General features: G+C 52.6%; 7 protein-coding genes across 7 annotated transcripts; 2 read left to right on the forward strand and 5 right to left on the reverse strand.

Annotated features, from left to right (window-relative positions):
* Positions 1 to 677: 677 nt before the first annotated feature.
* HMPREF1120_01744 (uncharacterized protein) lies at positions 678 to 5301 on the reverse strand. Its single transcript, XM_009155768.1, has one exon. The coding sequence runs from the start codon at positions 4397 to 4399 to the stop codon at positions 770 to 772; it is 3630 nt and encodes a 1209-aa protein (XP_009154016.1). The 5' UTR covers positions 4400 to 5301; the 3' UTR covers positions 678 to 769.
* Positions 5302 to 5974: 673 nt separating this feature from the next.
* Positions 5975 to 7706, forward strand: HMPREF1120_01745 (chlorohydrolase; the record flags this gene model as incomplete). Its single annotated transcript, XM_009155769.1, has 4 exons — positions 5975 to 6257; positions 6332 to 6463; positions 6522 to 6839; positions 6907 to 7706. 4 exons carry the CDS (start codon positions 5975 to 5977, stop codon positions 7704 to 7706), a joined length of 1533 nt encoding a protein of 510 aa, XP_009154017.1.
* HMPREF1120_01746 (phosphoglycerate mutase) lies at positions 7696 to 9832 on the reverse strand. Its single transcript, XM_009155770.1, has 2 exons — positions 9804 to 9832; positions 7696 to 9736 (listed from the first exon to the last, which is right to left on the reverse strand). Exon 2 carries the CDS (start codon positions 9006 to 9008, stop codon positions 8184 to 8186), a length of 825 nt encoding a protein of 274 aa, XP_009154018.1. The 5' UTR covers positions 9009 to 9736; positions 9804 to 9832; the 3' UTR covers positions 7696 to 8183.
* Positions 9833 to 9858: 26 nt separating this feature from the next.
* HMPREF1120_01747 (uncharacterized protein) lies at positions 9859 to 14941 on the reverse strand. The gene is made up of 3 exons (XM_009155771.1): positions 14006 to 14941; positions 10462 to 13955; positions 9859 to 10389 (listed from the first exon to the last, which is right to left on the reverse strand). Exons 1-2 carry the CDS (start codon positions 14364 to 14366, stop codon positions 10540 to 10542), a joined length of 3777 nt encoding a protein of 1258 aa, XP_009154019.1. The 5' UTR covers positions 14367 to 14941; the 3' UTR covers positions 9859 to 10389; positions 10462 to 10539.
* Positions 14942 to 15232: 291 nt separating this feature from the next.
* On the forward strand, positions 15233 to 17043 carry HMPREF1120_01748 (uncharacterized protein; the record flags this gene model as incomplete). Its single annotated transcript, XM_009155772.1, has 5 exons — positions 15233 to 15298; positions 15390 to 15525; positions 15581 to 15764; positions 15827 to 16599; positions 16694 to 17043. 5 exons carry the CDS (start codon positions 15233 to 15235, stop codon positions 17041 to 17043), a joined length of 1509 nt encoding a protein of 502 aa, XP_009154020.1.
* Positions 17044 to 17459: 416 nt separating this feature from the next.
* Positions 17460 to 20537, reverse strand: HMPREF1120_01749 (uncharacterized protein). The gene is made up of 2 exons (XM_009155773.1): positions 19764 to 20537; positions 17460 to 19706 (listed from the first exon to the last, which is right to left on the reverse strand). Exon 2 carries the CDS (start codon positions 19420 to 19422, stop codon positions 17815 to 17817), a length of 1608 nt encoding a protein of 535 aa, XP_009154021.1. The 5' UTR covers positions 19423 to 19706; positions 19764 to 20537; the 3' UTR covers positions 17460 to 17814.
* A 1589-nt stretch (positions 20538 to 22126) lies between these two features.
* HMPREF1120_01750 (chromosome transmission fidelity protein 18) lies at positions 22127 to 23332 on the reverse strand (the record flags this gene model as incomplete). Its single annotated transcript, XM_009155774.1, has 2 exons — positions 22127 to 23061; positions 23122 to 23332. 2 exons carry the CDS (start codon positions 23330 to 23332, stop codon positions 22127 to 22129), a joined length of 1146 nt encoding a protein of 381 aa, XP_009154022.1.
* Positions 23333 to 23571: the final 239 nt, after the last annotated feature.

Here is a 23571-nt window from a genome sequence, read left to right on the forward strand (position 1 = left end):
CTGTAGGCTGTGCAGTACACACATATGTATATATATAATCTCTCTCAGCAAAGTCAAGCCTCGTCACTGTTCGTCGAGGAGAAAGATTGTCCCGAAAAAGAAGAATGAATAAGGACTGTATCTATTCTATAATGACAAATTACTGTACCTTCCAATATTTCCCCTCCCCTCCTTTGCTGTCTGTTTTGCAGGAGCCGAGTCGAGTCGAGTCGGTACTTACTGTCCCGGGCCATGAATATGATACATCAGTAACATCACTTTGGTGCTGAGGCTGGCCGCTGGGAAGACCTCCCTTTTTTTTTATAAAGGGGGGAGTTGGGGGGAATCTCACATATCGATCGTATGGCGCGACTGTACTGATGATGATAATAAAGGTCCCCCGTCACCTTTTCACCTTGCTCAAGCATAGCCTCACTCATCCATCCACAGCCTTGTTTGTTTGCTTTTGCTTTTGGTCGTCCCCTGGCGCAGTTCAGCCTCGTTTACCTAGGTAAGGTACCTACCTAGGTACTATGTGGCACGTACTGTACTGTACTGTATTACTGTAGCTAGTATAGGTACCTGTAACCACTCAGATTAGGCTACAGACGAAATAGTGTGCATAATAGTAACTCGGTACCTAAGGAACTCAGGATAAGTGCCAACTAAATAACAGATAGATTGTTTTTTCCCCTTCCCTTGAATCAATTCACCATTTCATTTAGAGAGACACATAAAATAGATATGTATATCTGTATATATGTATATATACCTAGGTACCTAAAGATACTCAACCTTGAATGACCATAGGAATCGTGCCCATCTCTTGTTGGGCCTCGTCGTACTCGCCATCATCGGAAAACATGATCTTGGCCTCTTCCGCGTGTCCATCAAAAGTTTCCATTCCCAACGCTACACTGATCTCGGCGCGATCGAGTCTGTTGACCAACTTGTATTTCTGCTCATCCATATCCCTGTCGTTGTTCCTGTCCTTACTCACCGACTTGGGTTTCGAGTTCGGTTTCACCTGCAGTCTCACCCCCGATTTCACCTCTGGTCTTGCCTCCCGGTTCACCTCGGGTCTCACCTCGGGTCTCACCTTCGGTCTCATCTCCGTTTTCACCTCTGGTCTTGCCTCCTGTCTCGCCTCCAGTCTCACCTTCGGTTCGACCTTCGGCTCAACCTTCGGCTTCGGCTTCCGAGCCCATCCCACAAGAACCATCCACCCCGACCCCTTCTCCCTCCCTTCCTCAATAACCTCATCCACGCCGTCCAACCACTTATGTCTAGCAATCCCAGCCTCAGCCCTAACTCTGACCAACCACTCCTCGTACATTCTGGCGCCCAACAAGCCCGTCAAATCCGCCACGTCCTGCGTCGAGCCCACCGGACCCTGAACGGCCTCAACATCCATATACTGCTTGACAATTTTGCTGATCGTCGACACTTCACTGATCGGTCTGGGCGTGGGCACAAAGGGCTTAGCACCCTGACGCCACGACTGCCAACCACCCGTATATCCATGAACATGCTGATCTGCATCTTCCTGGGGCCGCGGCCGACGACCCATGGGCAGAAACATCCAAGCCCTTTTGACACCAACGTACCCTTCCTTCTTCAGACGGCGCAGAAAGCTCCGACCTGCTTCTCGCTCGTAGCCGCGCCGACGCAATTCCGATCCAAACTCGTCGGAAAGTTTTGATCCACAAGGTCCAGCATGTGCGATTGCAGAGTCCATGACCACATAGTCTAGATACCCGCCTGGTTTGAGCACTCTCAGACACTCGCGCAGAGCTAAATCCCATTCATCGATCTCCGGCACCCCGGGGACGGGATTATGTCGCAAAAGAGCGTGCAAGGAACGTGCCGAGATGACGTCGAAATGGCCGTTGCGGAACGGCAATTGCCACAAATGCGGCACAGATACGGTCCGATGGTTTTGCGGACCTTCGGGCTTGATTTGCCCGGCTGGTCGCTGCCACGTCGCTTGCTCTTTGGTTATGACGGTGTACACTTTGACATTGGGCCATTCTAGAGCTGCGTGCCATGCCCATGAGGCGGTGGATGAGCCTCCGAAATCGAGGATTCGTAATCTCTTATTGCCCACGCATGATGGGTCGTCTAGTGGTATGGTGGATTTTGTGGTCAGGCGGTGACATGCTGCTGCAGAGGCCAAGAGACGGCCTCGGTAGATGGCTTTCAAGGCCTCAATCTGCCAGTTGCATGGCTCAATGGATGCCAAAGCTAATTGTTGTTTTTCTGCCGTCTTGTATGCGATTTGCTCCGCTGTACGCTCAAATACCCCTGTAGCCCGGGGATTCTGATTGAAGGGTCCGGCGTATTTTGGTCGCACTGGCTCGACGAGAACATGCTGTCCGAAGATGTTCTTGACGTGTTCTTCGGGGATGGCTACTCGGGCTGCTTGAATGGCTTCGAGGCGGGGACCGGCTTGGATGAATGCGTCCCGTCGCTTTCGATTGCTGAGCAGGTATTGGAATGCTGTCAGAAAGACTGGTTCTTTGGCTTCGGGCTCGCTGCCTGGACTTTCGAGTTCGGGCCCGTCAATGATCGCTGAGGTTGAGGTGTCGGTCGGCTTGACTTCCTGTGCTGTGCTGGCGGGTTGTACTACCTCAGCCACGGCTGCGGCTGAATCTGATGCCTTGACATTCTGCTGATCGGCAGACTCTTCCGGTGGCACAGGTTCAGTATGAGGTCCGAAATCAGGCTCGAATCCAAGAAGGGTGGATAGATATCCCGTCTGTGCTGCGAGCCATGAACCTGTTCGGTCAATGTTCTGGTTGGCGGCCGCCTTGAGCTCTTCTTGATATTTCTCGTCGTACTCGAAGCCAACCAGCACGGTCTCAGTCTTGACACCAACATCCGGACCGGGATCCGGACCGGGTCCGTAAAGATCAGAATCCTCGGACGGCGAATGTGCTCTCTTCGGTTCAGGGCGTGATGCTCCTACTTGAGTAAAAGTGGCTTGTCGGGCCGTTGGAGGACCTTCCGTCATGTTTGTGTCTTCGATCGCCAAAACGGTTTCGACGACATTGCTATCGGTGGCTTCCTCTGGACTTGGAGTGTCCCAGGGTCGATTGTAGAACTTTTCTGCCGTAGCAGTGTTTGGGACGCTGGACTCTTTTGACTTGTTGAGGCACCAAGTGTGTCGCGCGCCACTGCGCAAGGAGGAAAAGAAGCCTCCGGGAGATGGAATGCTCAGTTGCGAGAAGCTGTAGTCGGATATTGGAGTCTGGCCTTCTGCGCTACGGGGTCTGCTGACCGGGGAAGGGTCAGTGAGTTGTCGCATTTCTTCTTTTGTGCCGGACCGTTTGGAAGGACGGGACCCGCCGGACATGAACGAAATTTCATCAGGGCTTCTTTGATGCGTAGTGAGCCGCTGCAGTGTTCGCAAAGCGTCGGGCGGAAGTCTGACCCCCTGATCAGATCCATTCGATCGGAGGTTCACCTCGTCAAGCTTCTTGATCTCGTCCATCGTGGGCATCAATGGTGATCGATCTTGAGGCGTGGCGCCAGGCACCTGGGGGAAGTTGACCACCATATCGGTCCACACGGGAGACATGATACTGGAAGAACTTGCATTGGCAGAATGGGCCTCGGCCGGCGAGAGAATCACACTATGGTCGTCGCCAAGGGCGATTTCGAGGTGTTGCGTGAGTAAATTGACTGGGGCTGGCCCGCCCCAGCTCTCGCTGTGATCGATCTCCAACTGTTTGATCTCCGGAGTGACCGGCGCACTGATTCCTTGATGATCTGGAAAATCTGATGTCGTACTGTTGCTGTCGCCCAGAGAAGGCGGTGCACTTGCCTCTGGGACACAGCGAGGAAGCGCGGAGAGGGCTCCTGGAGACAGCCGGATCTTCGTCGCTGGAGACATGCCCAGGCCGATTTCCTTGACAGGACTACTACCTTGAAGAGCACCCCAGGAACCCCTGGGAATCAGCAGAGCAGGGTATCTGTTGCGACCTGATCTGTTGCTGCCACAACTGTTCCGGCTGGACTCGGAAGCAAAGCTCGTGGGATCGCTCGAGAGGGATCCGTCATCGCTGAAGACGGTCCCGGAAGAATCACTGCTGTAAGAACTGCGGACCGAGGCGGGTTTTCTGTGGCCTTCCCCAGCGCTGCTTGGGAGGGGAGATGACGGGCAAGAAGATACAGGTGAATCGGCAACCGTAGTGGTCGTTGCCAGTGAACTCTTGCGCGGCGGCGCGGCCGTGTAGAGCTGTGGATTCCATGTCGCCGGATACCCGATCACGGTCGAGGTCGAGTCGCTTCCATCGCCCTCACTGTCACTCTTGACCCCTTGACTTGCATCCTCCTTCTCTTCCACAATGGTATTAAGCTGCCGACCACGGCCCAGCCGTGGTGGAGCTGCGTAAGCGGTTGATGGCAGGACGCTCATTATTGTTTGCCAGGGCCAGCCTCGCGAGATCAAATTTTGTAGGCGTATAGTCTGTCCAAGCTTCCAGCGCTTTCGAGTCAATCGTTCATCGGTCGACTGCCTTCCAGAGGCATAGGTCTAAATGGATAGATATCACACTGAGATTAGTATTTCTAGGCGGGCGCCGATCAACGGACACCTGCTGAAGAACAATTGCGATAAGAAGATTGAAACGAGGGAAAGGCTGACGGCGACCAGCAACTGCAGCAACGATGAGGATGAGGTTCGGATGGAATAGTAACGGCTGAAAGCAGAAGTGGAAGTCTTCACGACACACGCACTCACGCAGGTTGACAAGAGATGAAAGTCTCAGAAGCGCCGCGAAGACGAGCAGACAAACCTTTGGCGCTGGTCAAGACCCCGAGGGGCATTGTTCAGCGGCACCGTCAGTGTCACACACATCTTGTCCTTCAGGTGTGGGAAGCGATACATCTCAAGCTCGCGCAATTGGGCTGACGGGCTGTGAAGTTGGCCTGGAATTCAGAATCGGGGCATTCACTTCTGAGGGATGCTGGGCCCGACCAATGTAAACCTCCGAAGCAACCAGTAGTTGCAGCGAGACGCGCAGAAAGATAGGCTCTAGCTGCAATCTCGACTCAGTAGCGCCGAGACGTGTTCGCACAAGACAGAGGCAGATCCACGATGGTTGGCAGGGAGCGATGCGAGGATGGACGAACAGGGCAAATGATGAAGTGTGGTTGGATGCTCGTCTGCCGTGGTGCCGCTTCCCGGGCGCTTACACGCTGCGCTACCCATGCAATGGATGTTCGTCGTCTCTATTTATGGCAGATTTTGAATCAAGGTGGTGTGTCGAGAGCATCGAGGCAGAGTCATCGTCTTAACCGTCGTAAGGAGTATTGGCATTGTCTTGCATATGAGGGAAAGATCAACACGTAGAACAATGGCAACGCAGCGGCAGAAGTAATCGTGTTCAGCCTTGCGGGCCAGGGCGTGACAAGGCTGAGGTGTTGATGACTAAGGCATAGTACTTCGCCAAACGTCTCGGTGATTGGCTCAATGGAGGACCATCCCAGCTAGGACCAAGTCAGCTACCCCATGTCGATGACCACCTTCACGCTTCTACCGCTTGCTATGTATTCAGGTTGTATGTTTCCGACTCTTAGGCCGAGTGAGTGAATACCCGTGTATGAGGGAATCGAGACGCGATGAACTCCCCTTGAGTCAGATCAACTCCAACCCTAAAGCCAGAATGACTACCGAGGCTGATTACGCCCGCCCCATCCTCCACACTCTTGATCCCTTCCGTGTTTGGCACTCATCGCAAACTCCCCTTGCTCAGTAGGTCGCTATTTACCCCAAGGCCTCCGCTAGTATGGCGGAGTGAGCAATGATGTATCCTTGGCATATACCAGCATCTCCGCGCCACTACGCCAAGTCATATCTGCAGGTAAGCATAGTGATACCTAGGTACTGTTCGTCGGAGGACTGCAAAGCAACCTCTGGAAGAGACGAATTCTTGGCCGGACAGTGTCTAGCTTTATCTCTGTCTCGCTTAATGCTTGTCTTACAGTGAAAATGGCCCGTTCTGCGCCCGCCCCCATCCTGCTGAGAGGAGGTACAGTTCTTCAATACGACGCGAACGATCAAGCGCATGTCTTGAAGAACACCGACTTGCTGGTCCAAAATGGACTGATTGCCAAAATCGGTAAAGGGTTGACCACTCCGCCGGAAACCAAAATCATCGACTGTCAAGGAAAACTGATCTCGCCGGGCTTCGTGGACACACACCATCATGTATGGCAGACACAGTTGAAGGGTAGACATTCAGACGATACTCTCCTGGATTATACGGCAAAAGGTGCGCCGCCGACCTGGGACTCGCAGAAAGGATTCCCGACTAACGTCAAAATACCCTCCATCGGGGTGTACCAGGTAACTGGCAACCATTCAACTACACGGCCAAAGATGTATTCTGGGGCGAGATGGGAGGCCTGATGGAAGCGGTGGACGGCGGAACGACATGTGTCGTCGACCACGCGCACATGGCATATTCGCCCGAACATGGTGAGTCCGTAGAACACCCCTTAATACCATTCCTTCATTGACTTGTCGGATCTTTCAGCTCTGGCAGGATTCTCCGCCACCGTCACCACGGGCATCCGATCCGTCTTCTGCCTAGGTCTCACGCCGCGTATTGACAAATGGGACGACAACGAAGTTGTGCCCAATCCAGAACTGATACCGGAATGGTTCCTGCCTACACTACGAGACCTGTCTGTCCGAGCAGGGCGCCTTTCCCTTTCCAATAACAGGATATCTATCGGGTTGGGATTCGACTCCTATACCCTGCCTCGGGAAGACATAGTTCGTTTCTTCACCGGAGCTCGGGAAGCGGGAGCTAAGATCATCACATCCCATTGGCGCCGAAACAACATTGCCGGTACGGTATTATCTGCCTCAATACTACTCCGTGATTTGCTACCGCTGACATGTACTGTAATATTCAGGAACTGGTCTCTCTGTACCAGAGGCGCTGGAACAATACGGACTCTTGGGATCTGATATCATCCTGTCCCATGCCACCGGGTCAACAGAAGATGAACTTCAGCTCCTAAAAAGCGCAGGCGCATATATCTCTGCCACTCCGGCCACGGAATCCCAGATGGCGCACGGGGAAGTTGTGGGATTCCGAAAGGATGTGCTTGGCTCAATTGGTGCTGACTGTCAGTCCAATAATCCCGGATCGCTCTTACATTCAATGCAAGTCGGCCTGGCCGTATGTCGCTCCCACCGCAACTCGCGCATTCTCTCGAGCGGGAAGTTCCCCAAGGAAGTCGAGCCCACAACGCTCCATGCCTTCAACTTGGCAACAATCCACGGAGCTCGTGCCATAGGCGCAGCGGATAAATTGGGAAGCCTGACAGAGGGCAAAGCGGCCGATATTGTCGTGTTCGACACCGATACCCCTGCCGTGTGCTGTGCTGTCGAGTATGATCCTGTCGTTGCGATTGTGAGACATGCTACGGTTCGGGAGGTCAATACTGTCATTGTGGGCGGCTCGATTCTCAAGGAAGAAGGTCGATTGCTTGATGTGCATCTTGATCTTGATCTGGTGGACTCTTGGAAGGGCAGTGAAGAAGCTAGTTCCCACGGAGGAAGTCGTCTCTCTTGGGGCACGGTGCTGAATCAGCTAAGGTCGACGCAGGAGGAGATTCAAAAGCGTATTGACGGGTGTAATTTGGATGTCGCTAAAGAGAAGATCCTTCATATGTGGGGAGCGAAGAATGGAAATGAAATCTTGGTGTAAATACATCAGCGAGGGCTAAGACTGGTATTGGACTACAACTTCAAGTTGTCAAAGACACCTAGGTACACATGTAATCAAGTGTGTGTCTAAGATACGTTCTTATATTCGGGCATGGCTTGAGCAGGAACTTCCAGTTCTTGAGGCCTAGCCTTTTCAAAGAATCTCACTGCACGGGTTCCCTCCCATATTTGATGTATTTTTAAGAGCTGCGCGCATCCAAATAGGACCTGAAGCCGTAAAGTATCCATTGATTCTATGATTCCGTTCCCTTGACGCACACGTACTGTATACTTCCCGTCTCGAACAGCTCGGCTAGCCATCCACGATTCCCCAACAAGCAAGGCAACAAACACTCCCACACATCCAGAAATCTATCAGTCTTTCCGGCACAGCAGTACAGAATGTGATGGTCTCAATTGGCAAAAGAACCAGCAAGATCAATATTTTCCCAACTCCCTCCAACTTTGGTTAGGAACCTCAACTCAGTTTCTCCTTCTCTTCCCTTTCAGCCTGCTCAATCTCCGCCTTTTCCTCACCAACCACAAACCCACCACCCAAGAGGATGGCTGGCTCATTAATATTATGATGCTCGTAACTCAAAGTCCCCACCCCGCCAGCCTCCATGATCAAAGCAGTTTCCGTCAACGGTCTCCCAACCCACCTGATCGCAAAAGCACGCAAGATATGACCATGACCCACAACCATGACATCTCCAAAGACATTGGGGTCCTTTGGTTTCCCAATCACAGGAGCATGGTACTTTTCACGGATTTCATGGATCAGACTGTCCACTCGCCGGATAATGTCTTCGGGCGATTCGCCTCCGGGACAACCGTCACGCCAGATATCCCACGGCGGTAGGCCTTGTTGCTTACGCATTTCGCGGATCTCGGCGGACGTGACGCCCTCGTAGTCGCCGTATTCCCATTCGGCGATGCGTTCGTCGATGGTGACGCGGGCGTTGGTTGTGTGTTGAGGAGGGGACGACGAGGCCGATGAGGCCACTACTGATGAAGACGATTCGGAGTGATCGTTTGTTGCTTTCTGCCACGGGTACGGGTCCTGACAGCCAATGTTGAGCAGCTCGAGGGTGCGTTGCGCCCGTCGTCGCGGCGACACGTAGATATGTACCAGCTGCCGGGGGACGATTAACCGGTCGTCGCCTACCAGTGCCCGTCCCGTCGCGCGAACCCGTTTCTCCCCGTTTTTCGTCAGTGGTATGTCGGTTCGTCCGGTGTGTTTGCCGGAGAGGGACCATTCGGTCTCACCGTGTCGGACGATGAAACAGCGTGGAGTCGTCATAGTACTTAACTACTCCGAACACAAGGTCCGTTCACGTAACCCCTCTAGCAGAGAGCCTTTTGAATTGCTGCGTGTGTGTTTCTTGCCTGCCTTGCTCTTCCGTTCTGCCGAGATTGAGATTGTGTTTCTTTCTTGTCCCGATTGCTTGCTTTTCTCTCTTAGGTATCCACTGCACGGCACCACCAGTGTCTTCCCTCTCAAAGTCTGTCGCGTCCGATTCGTTCGTTCCGACAATCCAGGTGGACGTTCAATGGTAGAGACAGCCGATACCGTCTTACGGTCTGGTTATGGGGTATAAGTTACTGTAGCTCTGCGGTCGACTTCAAATTTCCGCAGTGGTACCCGTACCAACCGCTGAGAATATCCCGTCCAGTCTGCGTTACTGCGCGTACTGTACTTGAAAGGGGGAAGTGGTCTAGGGCGAGCCTGGGAGGTCAAGATTTGCAAAAGACGGGACGGACTCCAGTAAGGTGTTGAGTACCTTGAAAACAGCCCAGGTTTGGTCAATTGAGCATGTGTACCTATGTATCGATATCTCGTCCGCGCTCGCGATTGAGGACCACGGACACGGTGAGATCATGGAGGGGCACAAGCACTCAGCAATCGCCCGCGGCGGGGCGGTGGTTATTGTCCGGACGGCCCGGAGTGGGTGTGGCTGGACGTTGGTTCGTAAGGGGCATCGGAGGTCGTAGTTGATGCTGCCCAAACTCAAGGGACACCGCCAGTGTCTGTGGGCGCCGCCAACGATAGGGGGCTGAGTCAGCGTCATGATTCCTCAATACTAGCAGCACTCACCTCAAAGAACTCTACAACTTGAAGCAGCCTATATAGAATGCTTCTCTGTACAAAAGGGGAACCATGAGAGATATATCCTCCTACGGCTGGAGATGTCCTTTCACACCTACAGCCAGTTCTAAAGCGTGACCGGCTGGCTGTACTGTATCTTATGGTTACTGAATCCACTCTTTACTCTAGTACAATTCGTAAAGCTCACGCTCCCTCTATCGCAGTCTCCCTGAAGAAAGGAAGAAATGCAGGGCAGCCAGGACCAGAAACAAGCACAAAGGGGTTGGGTGGTGTGCTATGACAATGCATAGAATGGCTGCCGAGTCCCTGTCTGCTCGATCCCTCATCAGAAAAGGGGCATGCTCGCCTCGTCCACCGTGGTTGCAGTCAGCATGGTTGCAGACGAGGATATCCTGAGCCGTCTTCGCTGCTTCGCTCCGGCCACCACGTCCATTAAAAATTAAACATTAGTTTTTGTTGCTCTCTTCCATAACAATTGCACCCTTCTATCCCCAATAAACGCCGTCTAGCTCGAGCTATTCAGCATGTTTCGCTCCCTCAGACACTGTGCAGTTCGGTTGCTCGTGTGACCATTCTGCTCACCAGTCAGCTCACTCGTCCAGATGTCAATTCGGGTCCAGACTGTTGTATCTGTGGACTTACTTACCTTAGCTTGTTCAATTCACCGTGGAACCTTCGGCTTGATTCTTGTCATATTTCAAGTGTTCGCTCAACGCTTCAGCGATCAGAGAGTACCCACAGTTCTGCCATCCGAGGTGCGTCGTATGCTCTTGTACAACAAGCGAGCAGGATTTCTCGGCCGAGTAGGTGGACGAGGACGCGGATCGAAGCCAGGACCAAATATCTCATCCAAGCCAATGCACTCTTCATACGTTGGAATGCGGGCGATTCTTCGGGGTGCCATTCCGGGGACGTAGATAGGCTCTGGAGTCGTGATCGTGATAGCTGGCAGAGGAGGAAACACAGGTGCTGGCAGTTGTTGTTCTGTTGCTTGTGCCGCATCTGCCGACGACAATACCGGAGCAGGGAACTGAAGATGAACTGGACTGTCGGCAGGATTTCGTAGCACCGGTTCATCCTCCAGCGAGGTAGTAGCTGCAAGTTCAGTCGCCCACGGTAGCAAAACACGATTTGCTTGCGGCAGAGAACGGTTGTGAATTGCATAGACGGGGCTGGTCGGGATCGCTGGGCCTGGCTCGTCCATATCCATTTCCGGCCACGATGGCATTGGAACAACTTCGTTGTCGGAGAAAGAAGGATATCTCAACCGCCTACCTCTCCGCCGCACTGGTGTTGGGGTCCGGAGACTTGGTGGACTATGAGAACGGACTTTGGTAAACTCGGGTGTGCGTAATGGAGTGAGATTGGCATCTCGCTTAATCTGCTTGTTGCTTCGTCGCTTGTTGAAGGGCCATCGCTTGGGAGGGCTTGGTTGGACAGGGCTGTAAAACGACCCTGCTGCTGAGCAGTTGTCACTGATACCGTCGAGACCGTCTAGCGACTCGTCTTCTTGTGAGTATTCACTTGGTGTGTATTCGAAACCTGGAGAACAAGAGACGACAATCTTCGACGAATCCCGCGCTACCAGTCTTACAGGGCTGAGGAGGAGCGGCTGCTGCTTTTGCCCTTGATTTGCAATTCCTTCTCCGGATCCTTCCTCTTCAGGAGCCGACAAGTTCTCGGGTGATTGTTCGGCCACTCCATCCCAACCCACACCCTGATTGGTATTGGTATTGGTAGTGGTCTGGTCAGTGGTGCCATCTTCTTGCCAATTAGGCGCACTAGTGTCCCAGTTATTTTCCTTTTGATCACCCTTGCTGCTGGCATTGGCATTGCCAGAGTTGGACTCCTGGATCCCGAGGCCAGTACCATTAGAGACGGCTCGTCCTGGTGGCAACTTGTAGCTCAAGAAGTCGAGGCTGGGTGCCGTGACAGGAATAGGCTCATAAGACTGGGTTGAAACAGGTACGGCCGCCGGCTTTGGTGGTGGGCTCGGTATCTTGCCACCCAAGGCACCTTTGGCTCTCAGGACCATTTCAATAAGCTGGGCCTTCTCCATGTTCTCCAGTGCGTTGACATCCTCGTTGGGTGTGGGTTCCTTTGAGACCTCCAAGCCGATTTCTTTTTTGAGCGCTTCTTTGGTCCGATACTTGAACACGAATCGGGCATATGGTTCGTCCAGACTGTCAATGTATTGAGGCACACATCTCTTCTTGGTGTAGATGAACCCCTGCCCAGGCTGGACCTGTTTGGAAGCACCTAGCTTCTCAGCTATGGCCTTCGGGACATCGTATCGTGGTTCTTCTTCCACATCTGGTCCTTTTGCCTTTGCTGTCAAGGCCTTCGATGTGTAATAGGCACCATGAGGGCCATAGAGAGCACGCTTGCCCACTTTACCGGCATTGGAAGTACTGTCATTATTGTCGTTATCCCAGCCTCCACCGGACTGCTTCTCGTCACTGCCTTTATTCTGATCATTATCGTCGTTCTTCTCGTTCTGCCAATCCTCTCCATCATTGGCTGTGGTATCGTTGGTGAAAACGAAATCATTGTTCTCAACAGGCGGAGTCGGAGGTTTGTAGACATTGGCAGTGTTGTTCTTGGTAGCATTGGCCGCAGCTGGGGTGTTGGTCGGCCAGCCGTCGGCGGTGAGGGTCGGGACAGGATCTTGAGTGTCTTTGGGTTTGCTGGAATCCTCTTTCTTTTCCTGGTCAGTCTTGTCTGTCTTGTCGGCCTTGTCGGCCTTGTCAGCCTTGTCAGCCTTGTCAGCCTTGTCAGCCTTGTCAGCCTTGTCAGCCTTGTCAGCCTTGTCAGCCTTGTCAGCCTTGTCAGTCTTGTCGTCCTTCGACTCTTGATCTTCTTTTGGCTTATCAGCCGTGTCGGCTTTTGCTCCACTGGCATCTGCCTGAGGTTCCGAACATGCGACAGCCGTGACAGGCACTGTTGGAACCCGAGTCATGACGGGGATTGGGGCGCGGGTGTGAAAGAGTGGCACATTACCAGGCGGTGGGTAGGTTGGTACCGGACCTGGTCCGTGTGACAAAACTGGGCCTGCAGGGGTTGGGATCCAGATGGGCACGGGATAGTGTTGCGTCGGGGGCTGCGGCTGACCAACATTCCAAGGAGCGACTGGAAAAGGCGGTGGTGGGTAAACCGGTGGCGGATTCGACGGTAGTGGAACATGTTGAAACTGCAGCGGAGTGTGAATTGGAATTGGCACTGCGCCTGGCAGCGGATTGCCTTGCACTGGATAAAACGGATGATGGACTTGGACTGGCTGAGGAATGAAAGGGCCGATGGGAGGGCTATGGGTTCCAAAGACCTCGTGCGGCAGTCTGACTTCAGGGTAGTAACCGTACACATTCCGTTCAGCGTCATACATGTAATGACGATCATCTGATGGCTGAGGCTCAGGATAGTCGGAGTATGGGTTCGGACGGGTATGCTGGTTTGGCTCACGGTAAGCCGGTCCTGGACCAGCTCGACCGTACTCATGGTCGTCTCTCCAAGTGTTTGAACCATGGTAACGCATCTGATCATCGTACCTCGACCGAGAAGATGCGCCTCGATGATGCTGAGGGCCACGACCATCACCGAAATCGAAGTGAACGCGTCTCTCAGGTCGCGCAGATTGGTAATCAATATTCTCATACTGCGGTGCATGTGCAGTGGCTCCATGTGCATGCGGTTGGCGGCCCTGATACTGAAGATTGGGGGTAGCTGGGTAGCCTCGAGCATAAGGGCTGGCCTTATGAGGTGTGTACGGCGTGGATGAACGAGCACGCTCCCAGTTCCACGATGGATAGCTGGGAGGAGGTGCATCACCTGGAATTCCATAGTACATGACGGGTTGTTGATCACCTGAGCCATCGAACAACGAAGCAAGCTTGGCCGATCTCTTCTCCAGGGACGCGCCAGGCGCGGGATCTGTGGCGGACGCCACTCTCCCTCTGTTGACCCGCGCCTGGCGCGGGCCCACCCCGTCCTTGTCAGCAACGAAGACATCGCTATCTTCGCCTGAGGAAGTTGTTGACAGGTTGCCTTCGTCACGTGTAGAGGCTCGGCATCGCAATACTATGACTTCGATGGTTCCAAGGTCACGGAAATGGCCTTCGTCCACGCCATCTGGCAGTTCGGGAACTATCGAAGGAGTTAGTCACAGCCTATTCCTATTTGTAGTGGGAACGAACTGATATTGTAGTCGTCGAAGCGCCACTCACGGCCCACGTATGATCCATCGCCGATAGGCTTCTCTTTTTGCTTCATCACCAAGTCAACCAAAGTTGGGCCTGCGGATGCGTCCTTCTTCGCCGGTCGTAGATTGACTCTGTTACGGTTGCACTGATACTCTCCGTCGATGAAGACTAGCACGGCTAGGCCTTCGTAGATGAATTTTCGAGATGCAAGCCGAATACTGAAGGGTTGAGGATGGTTGGGAATCGCAATGTAAGTCTCGACGACACCGTCCCCGTACTGAGTACCGTACTCGGGAAATGCCGAAGCTGTTTCGGCCCAAAGGACCTGACAGACCAGGTCTTTGAGGACCGGCATGATGTAGACCAGATTTGTTGACAATGAGATGGAAGATGAAGTAAGAAAGAAGATAGAGAATTGTGTGCAGAGGTAGAGACCCAAAACAGAGTGAGTGCTTCAAAAGCCAAGGCCTCTCAGCTTGTTAGGGCTCAAACGACACCTGACTTAGAAAGCGCAGCCGCATTCAACGCATCATCGCATCATCGCATCATCCCAGCCGCATCATCACCTCGTCAGGCGCCCTCTGGAAGTGGTGTAGTAGTGTCAAACTTGCAACAACGGAAGGACAAGGAGCAAAGGACGTGAGAAGGGCGCCATAAACTGATAGCTCCCACCGGGTATGCACTGTGAAACGCGAGAGCCCCGTTTATATATATATATATATATATATATATATGTGAATATAGGTGTTGAGAGTGAACGCGACGTGAAGTTAGAAGAACCCTCCATCCCCAGGTAACAATGGGCAAATACGGCGAAAAAAGCAGACAGATAGGTTGGGAAGAGCGCGTCACTGTACACTGCTGTAATCCTACCTTCACCATCATCACTGATGACTGACACGAGTTTCGCATACATGTATTCAGATATTGTCTATCTAAACAAACAAAACTTGAATCACTGGAGTGTCTTCTATCAAAACATGAAAGGACGTTGTCCAGATCCCAAAAGCGTTAGCGCATGGCTGCCAATGGATCCCTTTCTGTCGATATCTCTCGCTGCTTTACCACAGTTGACAGGCCAGATCTGGAACCACATTTCGCTGAATCCGCTCACTCAAGTTGGTGTTTGGCGCATGCTCGTGTCCAAACACCATTTGATCAATTGCCCCTTTCCGTTCAGCCACAACATACACTGGTCAACCGCGCCCATAGTCCCTCAAGATGACTGCGACAAAGGCCCAGTCGCAGAAAATCTTCGAGAAACTCAAGTCCAAGCCTGCCAACAAGGTAAATCATTTGCCGGACCCTGGCTGCGAGAAGGCCACCTCGCCTCGCCTCGCACAAAGTGGTTCCTACAGTTATTAACGCGTCAGTCTAGATATGTTTTGATTGCGGTCAAAAGAACCCGACATGGTCGTCTGTGCCATTCGGAGTCTACCTTTGTCTCGACTGTTCCTCGAACCACCGGAATCTCGGTGTCCATATCTCGTTTGTCCGATCGACCAATCTGGACGGTACGCTTATATCCATATAATCCCGCCCGCAGAGCATGCATTGACTTCTGAACAGTATGGCAATGGAGCCAGCTACGGACAATGAAAGTCGGAGGCAATGAGTCGGCCACGAAATTCTTCCAATCCAACGGTGGAAGTGCGGCACTGGCCAGCAAAGATGCCAAAGTCAAATATACCTCCAACGCGGCCAATAAATACAAGGAAGAGCTGAAGCGTAGAGCAGCCCGAGACGCCGAAGAGTACATTATACCCGTTCCTCCATCGCCATCTACAAGCAGGAAATATCTAACGATTGCCGCAGATATCCAGATGAAGTTGTCATCACAGACGAGAGCGCATCCACCCCTGCCGACGGCACTTCGACGCCAGCAGGCGAACCGGCCGACGACTTCTTTTCGTCCTGGGATAAGCCCACGATTAAAAGGCCGAGCAATCCTCCATCCCGCAGCGCCACGCCTCCGGTCGTTTCTCGCACAGCGTCCCCCTTCCTTTCTGCTGGCAACACCACCACGAACGGATCCGCTTCTTCACGGCCTAAGTCGCCGTCGCCGCTCGCCGCTGCAGCCAAGGATGCAGAAAACGCCCTTCCCGCCCCGACCGCCATCCGCACGACCTCGTCATCCGCAATCCGCAAAGGCCCGTCTGCGGGCGGTGTCGGAGCGAGAAAAACCAACGTGCTAGGAGCGAAAAAGACCCAGAAACTAGGTGCTAAGAAGGTCGTGGGTGACGAAATTGACTTTGAAGCCGCCGAAAAGGCCGCAAAGGCCGAAGCCGAGAGGATAGAGAAATTGGGTTATGACCCGGAAGCGGAAAAGGCTGCAGACCTAGCAGCAAAGAACAAATCCTCGACAAAAGAAACTCCAGCCGCCGCGACAACAGTGACTCCCCAGGCCAGACCTGTATCTACTTCTACACACACCCGAAGTCCCAGCGAGCTTGAGCGGTTGGGCATGGGCGTGGCAAGATTGGGATTCGGCCAGGTTGGCGCCAACAAGGCGGCTTCCACATCCACGGCACCGGCCCCTAAGAAGCTAGGATTTGGCAGTGTTGGCGCAAGCAAATCTACTGCAGACGGTAAGAGCAACAACATATGTTGCCCTTTAGCTTGATCTATTTGACTCTACCCATTTTTTTCTTCAAGTTCATTACTGACCATTCCCTTCTACAGACGACTCCGAACAATACGCCCGCCAGAAATTCGGCACCCAAAAATCCATATCGTCCGACGAATTCTTCGGCCGCAACTCCTTCGACCCGAACGCGCAGGCCGAAGCCAAAACACGTCTGCAGGGGTTCGAGGGCGCCACGAGCATTTCGTCAAACGCCTATTTCGGCCGTCCCGAAGACGACATGACTGGTCTCGAGTCAGGCGATTACGGCGACCTCGAGACCGTCGCGAAAGATTTCGTCCGTCGTCTAGGCTTGACTGCCGGTGACGATTTGGAGAACCTTATCAATGTCGCTGGTGAAGGTGGTCGAAAGCTGAGGGGGGCTGTCGCGAGGTACTTGAACAGCTGAGCTAAAAAGACAGAGCAAAGCAAGCCTTGAGATGGATGTTTTTTTGCCCTTGTTGTTATGAAGATCCAAGCTTTTTAGGTTCAATCGGTACACTGGCACTTGCATGTACCTCAGGCTGTACCTGTAGTCATTTGAGTGTCAAGGTTGCTTTCTTTTCTTTCTTTCGAGCAACACCCGGACAATATCAAAATCAGCAAATCAGTGTACTACCTGCACAGCCTGTTCATTCACTCTGGCTCTTGTGTTTGCCCTCCGATCCCTCGTGGAAACCTTGAAGGGAGGCGGTATAGTAGTATATCTACGTCGAGCACCCGTCACTGCAGTTCCGTCATACATACCATGAAATCCTACAGCAACCTACAGCTGATGCTTTGCAGCAACAAGAAGGAAAAGAGCTACTAATAGAAACAGAGGCACTGATTAGAATGGTCAAGTGAGCATTTCTAGTTCTACCTAGATTTGCAAGCAGGCTTGATCCTCAAGTCATCACATCCTGTTGAGGATGACTAATAGGGGCACCAGTAGAGAGAATCGAAGCTTGGAAAAGAGATAAATCAATAACTAATGCATGGAATCATCCATTAAGGATACCACCACTAGTGGTCCAACCAGAGTGGGTGTTCATCAACCGGATTGAGCGCAGGTAACGTCGTGTCTGTCAATCAATCTGGAGAGTGTAGGTCATCAAATCGTGATGAAAAGAGTGGCTGAGTCTTCCAAGAGAACTCCAATGATGATGCAACGGGCACTGCCCTAATTGCAGAAACGTCTTCAGAAAAAGACGCTCTTGCGCTTCTCAGCGTTACTGAGCACCAAGCGCGGAGTGTTGCGTCTGATTGGCTCGACTTCCACAAATCCTGTTCCCATCGAACTGCCCTCATCGCTGCTAAAGCTCCTGGCGCTGGCAGGTCCAAAACAGTCGACCGAAGAACGCTCGCGAGACTTTTCCTTGATCTCAGACCCAATTGCTCCGTTCGCAGCAGCTCGCAGACTACCTAGGCTTGGCTTGCTAGACAGAGTGGTGCTACCAGCAAGGACCGAATCACTGTCAGAAGAGACGGAGAAATTGGATTCGTTCTCGCTGCCGGGTGTCCCAGCTCCAGAGCCCGATTGGCGACCGTCACTGCGACGCTCCCGGCCAGCACGAACCAAGTCATGAACAGCTCGACGTCGTTGCCGAGTAGCAAAGTTCTTGCTGCCCTCATGCTTGGAAGTCGGCTTTTCCTGAAGCTCTTGAAGCAGGGGAGGACCCTTGGGTTGTCTCACAGGATGTTCGCCGGCTCTGCCTTGCCCCGGCCCGAATGTGCCCGTGGCAGGAGTTTGCGGAAACCCTGCAGACTTGATACCGGATCCTTTAGTCCATTCTCCTGCAGTCTTGACATTGACAGAAGATATGTTCTTGCGATGGCCGCGTCGGAAAGCATTGGCAGATGGGGGAGGCAGAGGTTCAACATCTTGCCTAGGAGAAGGGGTCGACTTGGGAGGAGTCTTTGAACGAGTCTCGGTCAAGGGATACGATGTTTCGTTGACCTGTCGCTTGTAGCCAGGAGTGGCGGGTGGCGGCGAGATAGAATGATTGCGGCCATGGGACGCTACATCCTGTTGCTGTTGTTGAAGCGAATTGTCCACGACGATGTTGGATTGACCTGTCATGGGGTTGTAGACAGCAAAGACTCCAGGGCTGCCAGGAACGGGCTGAACAATTGGTTGCAGGCCCTGCTGGAACTGCTGATTGTACAGGCTCAACGGAGAAGCGAAGGGAGGTTGGAACTGTTGTCCAGCATTGTTCAACATCCCGGCGTTGAGATTGAGTCCACCCAACTGCTGAGCTACAGTAGTGACGTTCAACAATTGCTGCTGAAGAGCTCGTTGTTGCTGGGCAAGGTAATTGTTGGTGGCAACCAATTCGTCGTACAGGCTCTGATCCATAGTGTGGGCTCCATCCGCAAGGTCAAGAGAAGGAGGTGCAAGGACTTGCTCCGGACGAGAGAACCCTTGGTGGAAGCTGTGGCGATACGAAGGCCGGTTGCTGGGAAAGTGCGTACCTGTAGCGGTCTGCGGCATTTGGCTGCCATATTGCTGGGAGGCGTACTTGCTGGCTTCCAGACCTAGGCCGTTGTTGGCAGGCGGAACCGTGGCCGACTTGGGAGCGGTACGAAGGCCTGCCAGAAGATGACCGCGACTGGTGCGTGGAGTAGCGTTAACCGTGGCCTGTTGAGTCTCATCGATGGTTGAGATCGTGGAAGGAGGGGCAACACTCAGGCGTTTGATATGAGACCCTTTTCCACGAGACGCAAACCCTGGGCCAGAGACACCAATCGAGTTGTTGAAGGGTGACTGATAAGTCATCTGAGCAACACCGCCAGCGTTGATGCTCATTGTGGTTCTAGAGAGTAACGCGTGATTTTCAAATTGATGAAAGTTCGACTTGTATCAATAATGCGAGAAGAGCCCGGACCAAGCAGGACGAATCTGGGCGAAATAAAACAGAGGACCGTGCGTTGTCGACGCGTCGAAGTGAAACTGTAATGAGGGTCCGAGGTTTTGGTGACCGATTAGGAAGCTATTATGTCGTAGTCGTATGAAATCGATATCGTTGAGTAGGTTCGAGATGAAAGATCTGAGGCCTAGGACCTTGAGGATGTGGCAACAGCTGGACCTTCCTACTCAAATGTATTAGCGGACGACCTGCAGAATCCGACAATGATATCGAAACTTACCAGAAGTTCAGGCAGCTGTGACAGAAACAGTGTAGGAGAGATGGTGAGAATGCCGAAGTGACAAACGGTCAAAATATACAAAGCGGTGTGGATCGTGGCAATATGTCGAGGTTATGTGCAGTACCAGCAGGACAGTCGAAGGCTTCGCGTTGATCGGGGTATGATAATTGCACGGCAATGATCGAGTCCAATAGTGCTTTTGAAGCAGAATAGTTGTAATAAACGATTAGGAGTATGGTACCCTGAAAGGTGATCCGAAGACTGAGAAGTGGATGGAATGAGGCAGTTTTCTCGAGCCTGCGCTTGGAGAGGTTCGAGGCCGGATCTTGATTTAGTTCTCAAATGAACCTAGGTAGCTTCAGGCGATTAGGACGAAAACGTGCGAAAGGGAAGGACGACCGAGAGATGCGAGGTAGAAGGTAGAGAAGTTCGAAATGTCGATGCCAGTACCGACGGCGAAGGGAACGAGACGACAGAGGTTGACGATTGACCGTAGGTGTGTACAAGAGAAAGAGGAAGAGCCGAGTCGCAGCAGGAGAAGATATGTTTAGCAGTAGCAGTGACAGCACAAACCAAGTGATGGAAAAGGAATAGACTGCAGTGGTGCCGAAGAAGGTGGATGGTAGGGGGAGTGATTGATGGATGCAGCAGTGGATGAAGGGAGATCGGATGGTGGATTGAAGGGTTCGTGAGGTTCTAAGGGAGGGAAACGAGGACGAATTGGGAGGAAGATGAGCGGAATTGCTGGTGGAGGTGATGGAATGGCTGTCAGCGCCCTGGCTGAGAAGCGAGTGCAGCAGTCTGACTGAATGACTGACCTTCCACATGACTACAAAAGCCCGCAAAGCCCTATAATCCCCCGCCACCTGACAGGGACGTGAGTGGTTTGAAATCAGTCAGACACAACCATTTCAACTTGCGGCCGAGCTGCCACTCTGCCATGCCCCAGTGAGCGTGAGACGCGTTAATTCGCTATGGGCCACGAGCAGCTGCTAGCGGCACTGTTGCTGGCCTCTAGAACCAGTCGCGACCCCCCGATGATTGGCAGCTGGGGCCTGAAGATGCAGGGAGCAGTGGCCTAGGGCAGCCCCCAGCCCAGGCACTGCTTAGGTGCAGTTCCAGGCGAGAGCGATTGGGCCACAGCCTGCATGTTCACTGTTCTGCAGGGGGTCGCGGCGCCTCCAGCACCAACGGCGATGCCCACTACTACTCGGGCCATTTTCCACGTCCTGTCAAACATCCATCTCTTGAAAGGCTAAAAAGAGCATATGAGATGTACAGTACTGTCTTCTAGCTATTCTTGTCCCAGTCGATAGAAGCTTGGGATCAGGTACCTACCTAGGTAGGTATCATAACCACCAAAATCTTAGCGGAACTGCGAAGAAACGACCTCTGTATCTCACCCCAGTAGATGTTTCACCCACGTTGGCTTCCATCAGCTTAGCACTAACAATTCGCCTCCTGGGGAGACATATGTATACACTAGGTACGCTACTACTCCCTATGTCTAGTTCGTCTTTATTACCCGGAGCTTTTGGTAGACTACGGCTACTGTCAAGGTTTGAGGGTCACGCGAACACAGCTACATGGTCCAGGAGAAGGCCTGTTTTCTCCACAGCTCGCTGGATATGGGCGACTGCTATGTACCGGCTTCTCCATCGTCCTGGCCCTACGAAGGTACCCTCCGGGCGCATACAACAAATACAATCCTGCGCATATCTTGTTTATTATTGTGGGCCACAGGATCTGTCGCTTGTTTGGGCACGGACACTAGAGAAAAGCCATGACAGCGGCCTGATCTCAACTGACGGTGCCAGCTCTGTGGGTTTCGCGAGGGAGCCGAAATGAGCTTGAACTCTGGGCCGAGCTCGTGGCAGCCTTATTAAGCCACCAGGATTTGACCATCTACCCGTTCGTATTTACATGCATCTGGCGACGACATTATTCCAAGGTTGTTATTTTGTCATTGTTCTGATGGGTATTCTACACGGGCGAACAGATGGAAATTGCCTGTTATCTGGCCCTCCCAGCCATGCATACTAGTCATGACATCGACAGTAGTATTCTTAACTGGCGTACCTAGGTAGCGTTCCTCCTAGATTATATCACAATCGTCGTAGCAGTGAAGAACGAGCAACAAAAAGAGATGCCGTGAGCTGCAGTGGTGGTTCGCTTAATGAGTTGAGGATTCTCTCTGATTAACTCGTAGAATTTCATAGCACAGTCAATTCTGACTCCTCCGCTCTGCTATTGTACAGCCTGGGTCTTGATGTACATCCACCGGTTCTTGATTCGCTTTTTATACCACTCGCCACCCATGCTTCTTTTGGTGAAAGCTATGTTAGAAATTGTACATGAAGTCTTTATTTCTCCGTGTCTCGCTTCGTGACACCCGAATTGCCTCTCGCATCATGCGCCGCCCGTGGGACGATGTCGTCTTCCGGAATGGTGCCGTCATCAGCCGCCGGGGAAGGCTTGGGTTGGCTTACCGGAGACGACTTCTGGCCTTCCGTTATGTTTTCTCGCTCAGGTGACATGGTCGGGTCATCATGGATCTTAACCTTGGACGGTTCCTGCGGCGGCTTTGAACTCTGGGTATGTGTCGACTGAGTCTGCTTGTCGTCGGATCTTGTCTGCGTCTCTTGACTTGTAACAGATTTCTCCTGCTGGGGTTCAGTAGCTGGCTTTTCTCCCGTTTGCGCAGGCTTTGACGGTGCTGGTGCTGACGTCGGCTCTTCCAGCAGCCGATGCTGCGATTCTTGTTGCCGTTGCTGCTGTTGAGCTTTCCGCTCCTTGATCTCGTTGACCAACTCTTGTTTCTCCGCCTCCAAGCCAGCGTCTAGCTCTTCATCATCTTCCAATTCTCCCTTGTAGACTTCAGGATATCTCTGGAAACATTGTTGCATGTTTTGGAACTTGTCGATACAGTCCATGCCCTTGGGCTCTTCGGTCGAATAGACGAAGCATGAAAATGCCTCTCGGAACTCGGGTCCGCAGGGACCATGGGCCATGCCACCTAGACATGGGCAATCCCAATTGATCTCGCCGGTCTCCGGGTTGAATGCGCCCTCGTTGGCAGCTTCTTCCTCTAGCTCCCCCGCGGATCCTGTGGAGATTGGTTCGTTTTCCTGCGCCGCAACCGACGTGGATGCATTTTCAGACGAGACTGTATCTGCAGCGGCGTGTAGGGCAGCCGAGTTCGACTGCGTTTGTTGCTTACGGCGCGAAGTCAATGCTTCTAGGGGCGATTCTTCGGGAAAAGTCTCTTCCACGGCTTCGACATTGGGGTTCAAGAGATCTGTTGCACAAATTGTCAGATGAACTGGTGACAGGCACAACTTCCAAGTATCAAACATACTATGCTGCGGCTGCTCAGCGAAGACGGGACTTGTATTGTAATAGTATATCCCAGCAATCGCAATGCCCCATCTCAAGAAAGTACTTTTCCAACTCCTTCGCGCATTTACCGGCGATGTGCTCACAAATCGTCTTCCAGCAACCGTCCGCGGCGCTATGAGATAAGGTCGAGGTGCCGACTGCACTAACGATCGAGCGGCTGGTCGAAACATGATTAAAGAGGTTTAAAACTTATTTGTTCCTCTTCAGGGATTCGAAGGCGGACGACACATAGTAAAACACCTTGAGTCGGAATGAATAAAATGCAGGCAAACTTTTGTAGCGAACAACTTGAATGTATGAAGACTGCCCGATGCTTGATGTAATGCAATATTATTAATGGGCGGGAGCTCCGAATTTCTGGTCACTTCGATGGCTTGTGTTGCGCCGTACCGCAAAGATTATTACGGTA

The sequence above is a fragment of the Exophiala dermatitidis genome, assembly GCF_000230625.1.
Source record: "Exophiala dermatitidis NIH/UT8656 unplaced genomic scaffold supercont1.2, whole genome shotgun sequence".
Lineage (NCBI taxonomy): Eukaryota > Fungi > Ascomycota > Eurotiomycetes > Chaetothyriales > Herpotrichiellaceae > Exophiala > Exophiala dermatitidis.

Bases quoted from the DNA above. Each gene is read 5' to 3' on its own strand.
- HMPREF1120_01744 (XM_009155768.1), bottom strand. From the start codon at position 4,399: ATGAGCGTCCTGCCATCAACCGCTTACGCAGCTCCACCACGGCTGGGC.
- HMPREF1120_01749 (XM_009155773.1), bottom strand. From the start codon at position 19,422: ATGAGCATCAACGCTGGCGGTGTTGCTCAGATGACTTATCAGTCACCC.
- HMPREF1120_01746 (XM_009155770.1), bottom strand. From the start codon at position 9,008: ATGACGACTCCACGCTGTTTCATCGTCCGACACGGTGAGACCGAATGG.
- HMPREF1120_01747 (XM_009155771.1), bottom strand. From the start codon at position 14,366: ATGCCGGTCCTCAAAGACCTGGTCTGTCAGGTCCTTTGGGCCGAAACA. The intron at 13,956-14,005 runs GTTCGTTCCCAC...CTCCTTCGATAG, and splicing joins CTTCGACGACTACAATATCA to TTCCCGAACTGCCAGATGGC.